The sequence below is a fragment of the Panthera tigris genome, chromosome B1, assembly GCF_018350195.1.
Source record: "Panthera tigris isolate Pti1 chromosome B1, P.tigris_Pti1_mat1.1, whole genome shotgun sequence".
Classification (NCBI taxonomy): domain Eukaryota; kingdom Metazoa; phylum Chordata; class Mammalia; order Carnivora; family Felidae; genus Panthera; species Panthera tigris.
Genome location: NC_056663.1, coordinates 85,318,280 through 85,331,982, shown reverse-complemented (window position 1 = coordinate 85,331,982; position 13,703 = coordinate 85,318,280). Strand labels below are relative to the sequence as shown.

Genomic DNA, 13,703 nt, shown 5'->3' with positions numbered 1-13,703 from the left:
ACTGAAATTCTGCCAGAGAGTGGATGGTCCATATTAAGAGTGTACAACCAACCCTGAGATAGTTTTATACACCTATGTTGGTAGAGGGTTAACTCTCTCCCTCTCCCCAAGAGTGTAGTCACATTTACTATTACTGCTAATATTAGTTATATTACCGTGTTACTGTTTACTTCAATGGTAAATAGTGCAGTTGTTGGTAGCTTATCTCAATACCGGAATTTTTTGTAAAAGGGAATTTTACCTATCATGTCTCCAAAGTTTGCAAAGCTTCTATTTACTTCAAAAGTAGTGTTTGAGGGGGAAAAAAAAAAGATTTCAGTAGAAATGTGTCTGAATGTGGTTTCTACAAACTCATCTGTTATATTGAGCCAAGGGCATAAATATATCATATGCTTTCATACATATGCTTGAGGGAAAGTGACTTTTAAAAGCAAAATCAGTATGAATGTTATAAAACAATGCCCAAAACAGCCAATAAGCACTATTTGCTCTGCTATATCCCAGATGAGTGTCAGGGATTCTCCAAATCACCCCTTTCTCAGACACCTCAGTCCAGGGACCATGGGTGAGGAGTGAAACGGTCCAAACATCCAGCAATTGGGCAGAAGAGATGGGGATGGAAACTGGGGGTGTCTCTCCTGGCTACACTATCAACATTTTCTGGAAATGCTTTGTGTTGACTGCCAAAATTCTCTGTTCTGGAATCATTTCATTAAGGGCAACAGTTATTGTGTTGAATCTTTAAGGCTTCTCTTCAACTTCTCTCTCTTTTTTTTCTTCTAGCATCTGCCACAGGTAACATCCATGTAATGTCTTTTCTTCTTCTCCCCCCACCAACCACCCTAACCCAGATTCACTGAAATATACTTGACATATTGCTTCTTCTTTTCTAAAAGGAGAGACTGAAATGGACACATGTGAACAGTTCATCTTTCATATTCTTTTTATATGTTGGTATGTGACACAGTTCATACTGAGCTAAATATGTAAAGTTTTGGCACTCAAGGATAGGTAATACACAATAGGAAGTACAATTTTCATATTTTATTGATGAATAAGAAGGAAGAAGAAATATCTCTTATTATCTCTCAAAATAAATAAAATAAAACTCAACAGAATAACAAGAAGAATAGTGGAGTTTAATAGACTCCTATAAGAAACTGATAATCAAGCAGACAAAAATCAGGAAGAATTTTAAAAACCTGAATAAGTAAATTAAAAAGCCTGATATAAGAGAATTCTGCACCCAATAATTGGGAATATTTAAGAAGACGTTTTCAAAGCACAAAACACATTTATAAGAAACAAATGAATGCAACATATTTTAAAGGGAGTCTACAGACACTATACATTCTTTTCAAATTCACATGAAACATAAGCATTCTTAACAATTCTCAAATCTCATCACACAGATAAAATCCACTAAGAACAATGTAATTAAATGAGAAATCAACAGTAAAAGATGGCAAAAACCAACATATTGGAAAAAAAAGAAAACACTCCCAAATAACCCATGAGCTAAGAAAGTAATAATAAGAGAAATTACAAAATCTTTTAGAACTGAATGACTATCGGAATACATAAATATCAAGAGGCTGGTAAACCAGTTCAAACAGCACGTTAGGGGTAAGTTTATAGTTTTAAATGCACTTATTTAAAAGACAAGAAGATATTGTGGCACTGCCAGACCCAGGCTTAGATTGTGCTTTCTTTAGATGTCCTAACAAAATGGATGAGAACATATACCAATTTACACAGAACCTATCCATGACAAGTTTCTGAACTATTAGCTATTTATTAAGATTATGTGATAGCATAACTACGTCAACAAAATTCATTTCTTAATTTTCAAAAACTTCCCTGCCTTTACTATTTTTTTAATTAAATTATAATAGTAAGGGTACAAACATCATAAATAAACACTGTAATTTTCCTTGACATAAGAGGAAGCTTAACACTTTCAAGCCTACAAGTGTGTTAATTTCTGAATTCTCTTCTATACAATTATGCATTTTCATTATTATAATTTCTGAAAGATGCCATGAGAAATCAGGCTTATCTGAGGTTCCAATGTATTACAGAATTTTTCTTGTTATGTTTATTATCTTCATATTTTCTGAAATAAAAACAAGAAGTGTATAATATCTAGAAAATTAATTAAATAGAAATTAATTAATTCACAAGAATATAATTATTTTTATGAAAAATTTTTATAACATTCTTTATTCTATCCTTTTGACCACTCTTTCACCTTATAAGTAGAGAAGAATATTTAAATTGGCAAAGACATGATTCTTAAGATATATTAGACAATATCAATTTTAATACCATCATGGTGTTAAAATTATTGAAAATAGATTTCCATCACTGGGATACCTGGGATTATCATTAAAGCCAACCAACTGTTATAGATAAGGTACAAATATTTTTAAATAAACTGTACACCTAACATGGGGCTCAAATTCACAACCCCGAGATTAAGAGTTGCATGCTCTACTGAGCCAGCCAGGTGCCCCTAATATGACAATATCCAGATATCTTTAAACATTTACTTTATTTTTATAATTTAAAATATAAATAAATATAGGAAAGATTTAAGATTGAAACATAATAAACATAAACATAAAATTGAAACATAATAATCTTTTAACACTAATATATGAAAGAAAATCAGAGACTAAATATAAAATTAGAACTGGAGAAATTTTGCTGTGAATGCAAGAAAATATGAGTACTACATTTCATATTAAATTAGTTTTGAATTTCTTGTTAGTCAAAGGGAACAAAAATACCCACAATGGGCCAAAGAAATCATGACTACTCCTTGGGAAAGAATATCCTTTTTCTAGCTAAGAGAAAGTTGTCACATGTATCTTTACATTAAAAAAAAACAAAAACAAAACTTTAAATAATACTCTTGAAAAACATGCAAATATGCCATATATTGTTATTTAATAAAAGTCAAAGGCATAAACTCAAATAATTCAATTAAAGCATTTTGATGGGAGATATCTATCTACTTCCTTTCCCTCCATCACCTCCAACGAGGCTTAGTAGATTTAGCAACGGCAATAAAACAAATGGGTCACACATACAAAAAAAAAGTGATTGTTTAACTAAATTCAAAGTTAATTAGGTATCCTGTATCTTATTTGGTAACCCTACTTTAACACATTGAAACACTTTGCCCTATGCCCAGTGAGCCGCAGTAAAACAAAAATAACTTTTCATGTAGGATGCAGCGCTGGCAAATTATAAAAACACACTATTCTCTTGCTTACCAACTAATAGAAAAACTAAGTATCTTATTTGAGTTTTCAGAAATTATTCATACAGAAATATTTTAGTTGTTTCTAAATCTCTTTTATGTTTATTATAGACGTAGAACATGAAATGATAAAGAACATTTAAATTGATGGCAGGCAAAATTTTTAAAAATTTAAAACTTAGAATATTCATCACCAAGATAAATGTTTTTATTAAATTATTTTTGAACTACTACCTAGATGAATAGAAATAAACTAAACTATTTTTCTCCTTAATGAACTATAGAAAATTTATCTTACATTTTAAAAAGTTTTGTGAGAAGTGTAATATATAATTTAACTGGTTAAGGAACAAATTTTACATAAAAGTTTTTTAAAAAGACTTAAAGAAATGAATATTAAAGTGTTGCTATGTTAGACCTGGTTAAAGAAAAGAGGGTGACATTTATCTTGCTGGGGTCATGAATGTAAATTTTATTTTACTTAATAAAATTAAAAGTTGACAAAAGTTGAAATGTAATATCTAAACTCTTCTAGGTAGTGGACGGCTAGGCCTACTGAAATGATAGTAAATGAACGAAAAAGATGTAATTCCAAACGACATAAAGAATAGAGGAGGCCCACAGCTGAGGAGACATTTAATCAAATTAACGAGAGACATAAATCTGGTGGAAGAGTGGGGCCTGACAATGGAGCCGAGCAGTCTGTGACTTCAGCATGTGGAACATAGGGCTAGAATGGAGATAGCAAATTTGATGAAAGATGGAAGCCAAAGCGGAGCTAACCCTGAAGAAGGAAGGGGGAGTGTTGTCAGGAGCACGGGAGAGCTGCAAGGCCTTTTCGCCCCAGGCAACTGATACACATAGTCTTCTCTAAGGAAAGCTGAATGAGCCACCCAGATGTAACTAGCAACTAGGGCAGGCACTGGGTGAACCTGTGTCCCAGAACAAAGCTCTTTGGGACATAGGTTGCGATGTTGGTGCCCCTTCACTCAAACCACTGGGAAAACAAAAAACGGAAAAACACTCCAACACAAAACAATCACAGCCTAGTCACCCACATACTCTACAACAGAGTTTGTAAGCCAACAAATTCTTTTTTTCTTTAAATGTTTATTCATCGTGCAAGAGTGCACGCACACACGTGTGAAAGGGGTGGGGGCTGGGGACAGAGGATCTGAAGTGGGCTCTGTGCTGACAGCAGAGGGGCTCGAATTCATGAACCATAAGGTCATGACCTCAGCCGGAGTCGGAGCTTAACCGATTTATGGTGGCCATAAGCCAACAAATTATATCCATGTACCAAAAACTCTCAGGAAGCCTCATTCCTTTCAATTTTATAAAGGAATATGAAGATAAATGCAGTGTGGGGAAAGGAGTGGGGAGGGAGAGGAATTAAAATTACCCATATTTGCCACCAGACAACCAAGAATCACTAAATATTTGAGGAAAGTGTGTAACCTAACAGACAGATCAAAATAGACAAGCAGATAGATTTATCTGGTCACAGAAAAAACAGCGCATTCAGAATGCAGAAAAGAACTTTAAAAATGTTCATGAGGGGCACTTGGATGGCTTAGTAGGTTAAGCATCTGACTTCGGGTCAGGGTATGATCTCATGGTTCGTGAGTTCAAGACCCACATCAGGCTCACTGCTGTCAGCACAGAGCCTGCTTTGGCTTCTCTGTCCCACTCTCTCTCTGCCTGTCTCCTTTCTGCACTCTCTCTGTCTCTCTCAAAATAAATAAATAAACTTAAAAAAAATAAAAATGTTTCATAAAGAGATCTAATAGTATTCTGAGATTTGAGAATAATTGTATCCACAACACAAGTAGATGCTAGGGAAAAAGGAATAAAATAAAAATAAAGTAAACATTCATTAGAAAAGTTAGTCAAGGAATCCACCTAGTGCATAGAAAAACCAATGATAGGACATAGTAAATAAAAGCTATGACATATAGAAGATCAATTCAGTAAACTTAATATTTGATTATTCTTTCAGAAAAGAAAACTCAGAAAAGAAAGGGGCAAAATAATCAATGTCATAATATCCCATCAACTGAATATTTGCATCTCCTTCCTCAAATTCATATGTTGAAGCCTAAATCCTCAGTGTATTTGGAAATATAACCTTTGGCCTTTGGGAGATAATTAGGTCAAAAAGGTGGAATGTTCATGAATGACTTTAGTGCCTTTATAGTGGGATAAAGAGACCAGACCTTTCTCTACTCTTGGCCATGTGAGGATATAGTCAGAAGACAGCTGTCTACAAACCAGGAAGTGGGCTCTCACCAAAAGCCCCCATGCTGGCATCCTGATCTTGGACTTCCCAGCTTCTACAAATGTGATAAATAAATTTCTGTTGTTTAAGCCACCCAGTTTGTGTTTTTTTGTGTGTGCGTGTGTTTTGTTTTTTGTTATGGCAGCCCAAACTGACTAAGACATGGTAAAAATGAATAAGTAGCTAAATTTTCATCTATACTGCAGGAAAAATAATGTGGATAAATAAAAATTAGCAGCGTAAGTGTATTATTTAGCAATATAAAGAAAACTACCAAGCATTTAAACCAGAATGATTAAATGTCTTTGCCTCTGGTGAGTCAGATAAGGATGGGGAAATTGCAGAGGATTGTTGCTCTTTTTGTTAATGTTCAGCTGGATATATGTATATTATTTAATAAATATAAACAAAGCTAAAAATCTGATACGATTGAATTTTATTGCATTTTGAAACGCACCCTTTGGAAAATGGAAGGGGTAGCCCATTCTGCAGCTCTTTCATCAGTTTGGAAACACCTAATTTTAAATATCTAAAAATGTTAGCAAAAGGACAGTTCCCTATTTCCCTGAAATTGTTTTTGATAGGGAAATCTGGTTGCAGTGGAGGGTGCTGAAGGCATTTCAAATTCCTAATGTGGGAGGGAAAAAATGAGGTGGTGGTGGTCTCTTGCTGTTCTTGCAGGAAAGAAGGGAGACATTCCGAAAGGAGCTTGTTAGAAAGACAGGTGACTGAGAGGGTAACAGATAAAGAAGTTGCCTGGGAAATTTGTTACCTGCGCTACCTTCTTCAAATTTTGCTGACCTCAGTCCCACTAAAAAAATAAATAAAACAAACAAACAAACAAACAACATGATGCAGGTCTAATTGAACTCACAGAATGCAGGGTTATCTTCATGGAAATGCACCCACATTTTCATGGTGAAGTGGTATGTATATAAATAATGCATACTTTTGGTTATATACTATGTACCTTTTTAATTTATTTTTATTTTTTTTAAGATTTTGATGATTTTTATTAGTAGTTTATTTATTTTTTAATTTACATCCAAGTTAGTTAGCATATGGTGCAATAATGATTTCAGGAGTACATTCCTTAATGCACCTTACCCACTTAGCCCATCCTCCCTCCCACAACCCCTCCAGCAACCCTCTGTTCTCTATATTTAAGAGTCTCTTATGTTTTGTCCCCCTCCCTGTTTTTATATTATTTTTGCTTCCCTTCCCTTATGTTCATCTGTTTTGTATCTTAAAGTCCTCATATGAATGAAGTCATATGATATTTGTCTTTCTCCAACTGACTAATTTCGCTTAGCCTAATACCCTCTAGTTCCATTCACATAGTTGCAGATTGTGCCCCTTTTACTGTTGAAGTATCAAATGTTAATTCTGCATGAACACCCTTCCATCCATAGAAATCATTCTGAGGGAGTGTCAGATGGAAAGCATATGAGACCAGATGAGAAGGGGAAGTTTTCAAATTCTAAAACACACTGGCACCAGCTACTGACAAAGGTGAGAGTAGCTCTAAGGATGACCAAAACTGAAGAGACAGTGGATATAGGGGAACAGGCAAGGGCCCTGGGGTTAACTGGAGAGTCACAGTTGGAATATACATGCTTATGCAGAGCAGCAGACATCAGAAACGACCACAGATCGACCATAGAAACTATGCAGGAATAAGAAATTTAAAAAAAATATTTTAAAAATATTAGAATCCTCAGAGGGTTAAGTAGAAGTATTTCAATCATAAAATAAGAACCAAGGGTTATAAAAGAGGACAATGACATTAGGAGGACAAAAGGAGTTCTTCAGACATTAAAGCTACAATAGCAAAAACAAACAAACAACCAAACCAACCAATCAATGAAAACTGCCCTCCTTCCCAAAAAACAAAACAAAAAAAAAGCACTCATAAAAAGGATATAAGCCAAAATTCAGAAAAACTTTCAGACAGTGAAGCAAATAGAAAGAAAATAGGAAGGAGAAAGTAAGAGACAGAGAGAACATCAATCTAAGGAATCTTACATTTGAAATAGAGTTCCTTAAAAAGAGCATAGAAAACAGAGGGAGAAATTTATCAACAAAATAATTTCTGAATATTTTCCAGAATCGAAACACGAGTTTTCATATTAAAAAGCCCTACCAAATATTAAGCACAATAGATAAAAATAGACCTATCTTATCATCATGAAATTGTAGAATCTCAAATAGAAGAAAAGTTTTAAAGGTCTACAGATGGGAAAATTGGTCTGATACCAAGAAACAGGAATTAGAATGGCTTTAACTACTTTTCATCAGTTACAGTCTTGAATACCTTAAAAAATCAGAATTCAGAATCTTTTGCCTAACCAACCTAACAATTAAGTTTGATAGACTGCAGTCATTTTAAGATGTTTTAGTTTTCCAAGAATTTACCTCCTACACAATCTTTCTCAAGAAATTACCAGGGAGAGGGGAGTGTGCTTTACTAAAACAAATGAGTTGACCAAGAATGATACAGATTTGAGATATAGAAAACAGCAAAATCAACTGCCTGGTTCCTAAGATATATGCTAGAGCTGGTCAGAAGGCTGCAGGAGAGAGATTTTTCAAGGTTAGGAAGTGGTAGAAATGCAGAAAAGCATTCAACAATATTCAACATTCAGCCATGATTTTTAAAATGTTTGAATACATCAGGAACAGATTTAGATAATTCGCAGGGAATCTGAGGATGAATTAGTGATAAGTACATTGAAATAAAGCAAATTTAAAACAAAAAAAAGCTGCATAATAAAGGAAAAATGGAGCATACTATGCAGTTTAAGTGTAAACAGGTTTTATATTCTCGTTATGAAATCATTGAATACTGAACTAAGCAATGACATAACTATATGGACAGAGTGGAGGTGTGGGTGGAGTGACCTGTATCAAGGTGAAAATCTTTCATTCATTGAAAGGCACTGTTAAGAAAATGAAAGAGCAAGTCATAAGCTGAGACCATGTATGTACAAACAAAAGTAAACAGGTGAACAACCCACTTTTTTAAATGGGCAAATACTCAGACATTTCATAAACTATATACTACATTTCATTAAAATCCATATTTGGTAAAAATCTATATTTCATTATATACACACACACATACATATATACATACATACAACTAGCACATGAAAAGATGCTCAACATCATTTGCCATCAAAGAAATGCAAATTAAAATCATAATGAGATATCAGGATCTGCCTTTTCTAGAATTCCACATTGAATCATAGAGTATATAGTCTTTTGCATCTGGCTTTTTTCATTTAGCACAGTGTTTTAGAGATTCATCCATAGTGTTGCATCTATTGATAAGAATGAGGCTTCAAACTGAGATCTATTGTCTCCAAATTCATTGTATGTATACAGTATATGATAAAAAGGAAAAGAAAATACTCATTATTCTCAAACAAAATATTAGAGAGTATATCAGAAAGTTATATGTATAAAGTTTTAAAAATACACAAAATATGATTATAAAATAAGGCTAAAAAATATCTGATAATTTTCTATATATTTATATCAATCTTTATACTTACCACTATATTATCAAAGGCTTCATTTTTTATATGAGATAGTCTCTTAGCCACTATGAAGAAAGTTGAGAACTAAGACTAATCCTCATTATGTCATTTTTTCCAAAGAATGATGCTGATCATTTTTAAAGAAGGTACTCGAATTATGAAACTCCTAATAATAAATATCCTGTTAGAAAATTTTAAAATAATATGATTAAATAATTATAATAATTAAAGTAATATATATTTTAAAAATATACAATCCACATTGGACATGTCACTAAATTGTTATTTATTTCTATTTTACATGGTGTGAGGTATAAAAAGGTTAAGAGCTAGGTTATAACATTAAAATATGAGTGATTAGATAAATATTCTACTTTATCGGTTGTAAATTTACAAAGGTAAGGTTAAAACAGCTCATCAAGCAAAAAAATACAATGCAAGAAAAGAGTTCCATTATAACAGCACCAACAAATAGAATGGTATAGACCAATTTCTTTCTGCATCACCTGCAGCTATGTTTTATGTATTTTTATGGTGTTATTTTTTGCATGCAGATTCATAAATTTTCAATATACCAGACACTTGTCTGTTTTGCTTAATGAATACTTTCAATCTAGAATTTCACCTTGCATAATAGCTAATAGCTAACATCTACTAAATTCACACTATGTTTCAGGCAGTGTTCCAAAGAACTCAGTACAATAAATATATAGAGATAAGGAGTAGAAAAGGTGGAAGGAGGGCTGATCATAAATAATGAATGAAATGATGAGAGTATGTGCACGTGCATTTCTCTCATTTCAACTGCCAAAGATTAAAGCAATCATTTGCTTTGTTGTGTGAAGAAATGAAGGGAGAGATGTCAATAGTATTTCAAAGGTGGAAAACATCTTAAGGATCATCTAATTTAAACTTCTCCCTCTTACAGACTGAAGAGAGCACAGAGGACATAGGTCACCGTAACTAAAAACTAGGTGTTTTGACTCCGAAGTCTTTGCTTCTTCTACCCTACCAAGATGCTAATTCAATTATAAATAACATTGTTTCCAAAAATGATGGAAAATTTAAGAATGATAAAAACCAAACAATACCAAAAAATCAAATTTTGTTGATACAATAAATAGTGATCTGAAATAAGAATGTTGATACATCTAAATTAGATAATAGGGACATTTTATTTGGAAATATTCTTGTCTAATTTTAAATATTAGACTAAAATAGTGAGTATATTATGATTTTTAAAACATGTTTTTAGTCATTACTTGAATTGCACAGCTGTTACATAATAGTAAGGCAAAGAAGTTAACATAGGCTAGATTTTTCTAACCATGACAGATAACTTGGGTCTTGAAAAGATGATTGCTCTTCACAACATATAGCTATTGTAAGATGAACTATGTTTAAACAACCATATTTCACAGTCTGTCTCATGTTTCCATCTCTCCTTTCCTGAACAATATTTTATAAGTTCACAAGACATTATATATTACTCAAGTAACATTTCAAAATCTTACTTTGGAATATTGTTCTCTTCCAGGGAATGATGACTGTATACCCACATGCTGGAAAAGAGAAGGTTTATATCGAATACGAATTTGCTTATTTCGTTCTGCACATTTTTCCTGGGGAAGAAGAGAAACAATAATCTTCTGTAACAACCCAAATACTCCTTTTTATTGCTTTTATGGATGGAAGAATTCTGTATTATATTAGTTTTTGCCAGAGTTCTATTTTAATACTTAAACATTAAATAAAACTTTATTACTTAGATTTTTCTTCATAAGAATAATAAAAGTTGAGGTACAAAAAGGTGTTAGTTAAAGCATGTATTTTCTTGAACTCTGTCATAGAAAATCAGGCTACTGCTGTACCAACTATAATTTTCCACTCCCTTCTTGTTATTTCAACAACATAAATGAAATTTTTTGTATTTTTCTATCCATTCTCTCAGACTATATTATTCTTTGTCTTTTCATATTAATTAATTCCTACACTGTTACACCCCCCTCAATGTATTAAGTAGAAAAAAAACATGATTAAAACAACCAATATTATGCTTTATAGAAAAAAGATTTGGTTAATCTCATTAAAAATAAAAATAAGAAAGATGACCTGTGAAACCACCCCTTAATATTACAAGCAAACATTTGAAATTATTATGATCACTGAGAATTACTTTACATACTGTATACTTAAAAATTCATAAAAATACATCTCAAATTTATATACTCAATATATTCAAGTATAATTAACATAGTGTTGTATCAATTTCAGGTACACAATATAATGATTCAACAATTCTATATATTTCTTAGTGCTCATCAAGATAAGTGTCCTCTTAATCCCCTTCACCTATTTCTCCTATCTCCCCACCCACCTCCCCGCTCTGGCAACCACCAGTTTGTTCTCTACATTTAAGGTTCTGTTTGTCAATCTCTTCATTTGTTTGGTTTCTGAAATTTCCCATGAGTAAAATATTATGGTATTTGTATTTCTCTGATTTATTTTACTTAGTATTATACCCTCTAGGTCCACCCATGTTGTTGCAAATGGCAAGATTTCATTCTTTTTTATGGCTGAGTAATTTTCCATTGTATATATACCACACCTTTATCCACTCCTCTATTGATGGATACTTGGGTTGCTTCCATATCTTGACTATTGTAAATAATGCTGCAATAAACACAGGGGTGCATATATCTTTTCCAATTAGTATTTTGTTTTCTCTGGGTAGATATTCAATATTGGAATTACTAAGTCATATGGTAATTCTATTTTTAATTTTTTGAGGAGACTCCATACTGTTTTCCACAGTGGCTTCACCAATTTGCATTCCCACCAATAGTGCACAAGGGTTCCTTTTTCTCCACATCCTTGTCAACACATGTTATTTCTTGTGTTTTCTATTTTAGCCATTCGAACAGGTGTGAGGTGCTATTTCATTGTGGTTCTGATTTGCATTTCCCTAATAATGAGTGATGTTGAGCATCTTTTCATTGTGTCTGTTGGTCATCTGCATGACTTCTTTGGAAAGTATTCAGGTTATCTGCCCATTCTTTAATCGGATTAGTTGGGAGTTTTTTGGTGCTGAGTTGTATAAGTTATTTATATATTTTGGATATTAACCCTTTATCTGATATATTATTTGCAAATATCTTCTCCCACTTGGTAGATTGCATTTTTGCAATCTTTAAACAGCAGGCTTACTTAAATGTATTTCTACTCAGTACAAACATGTAGGAAAGTATTATATTAAAGGATTGTTTTTATAACTGTAAAGTATTTAAATAATCTAGAGTTAATTTAATTTGAAACTAAGGTTAGGTAAAATTAGTTGAGGAGTTAAAAACCAGCAAATATGATAATATTTGCTAAGCTATTAATAGAAGTTCTAATGAGATGGCATTATCAAATGTTGGCTTCCCACAAAATACCCCTTTAGTTCTGCTAAAGGAAAGCTGAGTTAATTGCTTATTGCAGTAAGGGAGAAACTACCTTAGCAGTGTCTACTCAAGTGTTGTGCTTATATTTTAATTGGGTTATTTTCCTGTTATTGAGTTTTGGGAATATTATATATGTTGTGAATACAAGTCCTTGTTGTATATGGAATTTACAAATATTTCTTCATAGTCTGTGGTATGTTATCCTCTAACAGTAAAATTTATAGTACAAAAGATTTGAATTTGATGAAATCTAATTTAGTAATTTAAAAAAATGGATCATAGTTTTAGTATCATGTCTAAGAACTCTTCTCCTGGATCCTGAAGATATTTTTTTACACTTCTAAAGGTTTTAAAGTTTGTTTTATATTTAGATAGGTGATCTACTTTGAAATAATGTTTTTATCAAGCAAGATGTTTAGGTTGATATGTAGATAGGTAAGTATATACATACCAACATCTACATATCAACCTAAACATCTTGCTTACATACATACCTATCTGCATATCACATTTACACACATCCAATCCATGATCATGGTATGTCTATTTCTTTCATCAGCATTTTTAGGTTTTCAGCATATAATCTACATATCTTGTTAGTACACACACACACTCATACGTATGCATCATGATAGTCTCTATTATTGATGATTTGTTTTTGAGTCTTCTTTGTCAATCTTATCAGTTTTCTTGCTCTTTTCAAAGAACTACTTTTATGTTTTCAATTTTGTTGCTTTCGGACTTCATAGCTAATATTTTCTTACTTCTGCTTGATTTGGATTGATTTTGCTCTCTATTTCTAGTTTCTTAAAGTGGAAGCTGATATTATTAATGCAAAATCTTTCTTCTCTTCTAAGATAAAGATTTCTTCTAGGATAAATTTCTCCTTAAGCAGTGCTTTAGCTGAATCCCACAAATTTTGGTAGGTTGTATTTTCATTTCATTCTATTCAAAGTATTTTCTAATTTCCTTTGAGACTTCCTCTTTCATTCATGGTTTATTCAGGAGTGTATTGTTTAAATTCCAAGTGCTTGCAGATTTTCAGTTATCTTTCTGTTATTAATTTCTTCTTTTTAAATGTTTATTTATTTTGAGAGAAAGAGCGAGCAGGGGAGGGGCAGAGAGAAAGGGAGACAGAGAATCCCAAGTAGGCTCTGCACTTCAGCACAGAG

The 13,703-nt window shown here is 32.6% G+C and overlaps 1 protein-coding gene across 1 annotated transcript in view; it reads right to left on the bottom strand.

Moving 5' to 3' along the window:
- Positions 1–1,061: 1,061 nt before the first annotated feature.
- The window catches only part of MGAT4D (MGAT4 family member D), a 58,220-nt gene continuing 45,578 nt past the window's right edge, over positions 1,062–13,703 (bottom strand). Inside the window, exons 10-12 of the mRNA XM_042983857.1 lie at positions 10,603–10,710; positions 9,104–9,269; positions 1,062–2,116 (exon numbers count right to left, since the gene is read on the bottom strand). Of these exons, the coding sequence (XP_042839791.1) occupies positions 9,255–9,269; positions 10,603–10,710 (123 nt within the window). The 3' untranslated portion in view covers positions 1,062–2,116; positions 9,104–9,254. The remainder of the gene's footprint in view (positions 2,117–9,103; positions 9,270–10,602; positions 10,711–13,703) is intronic.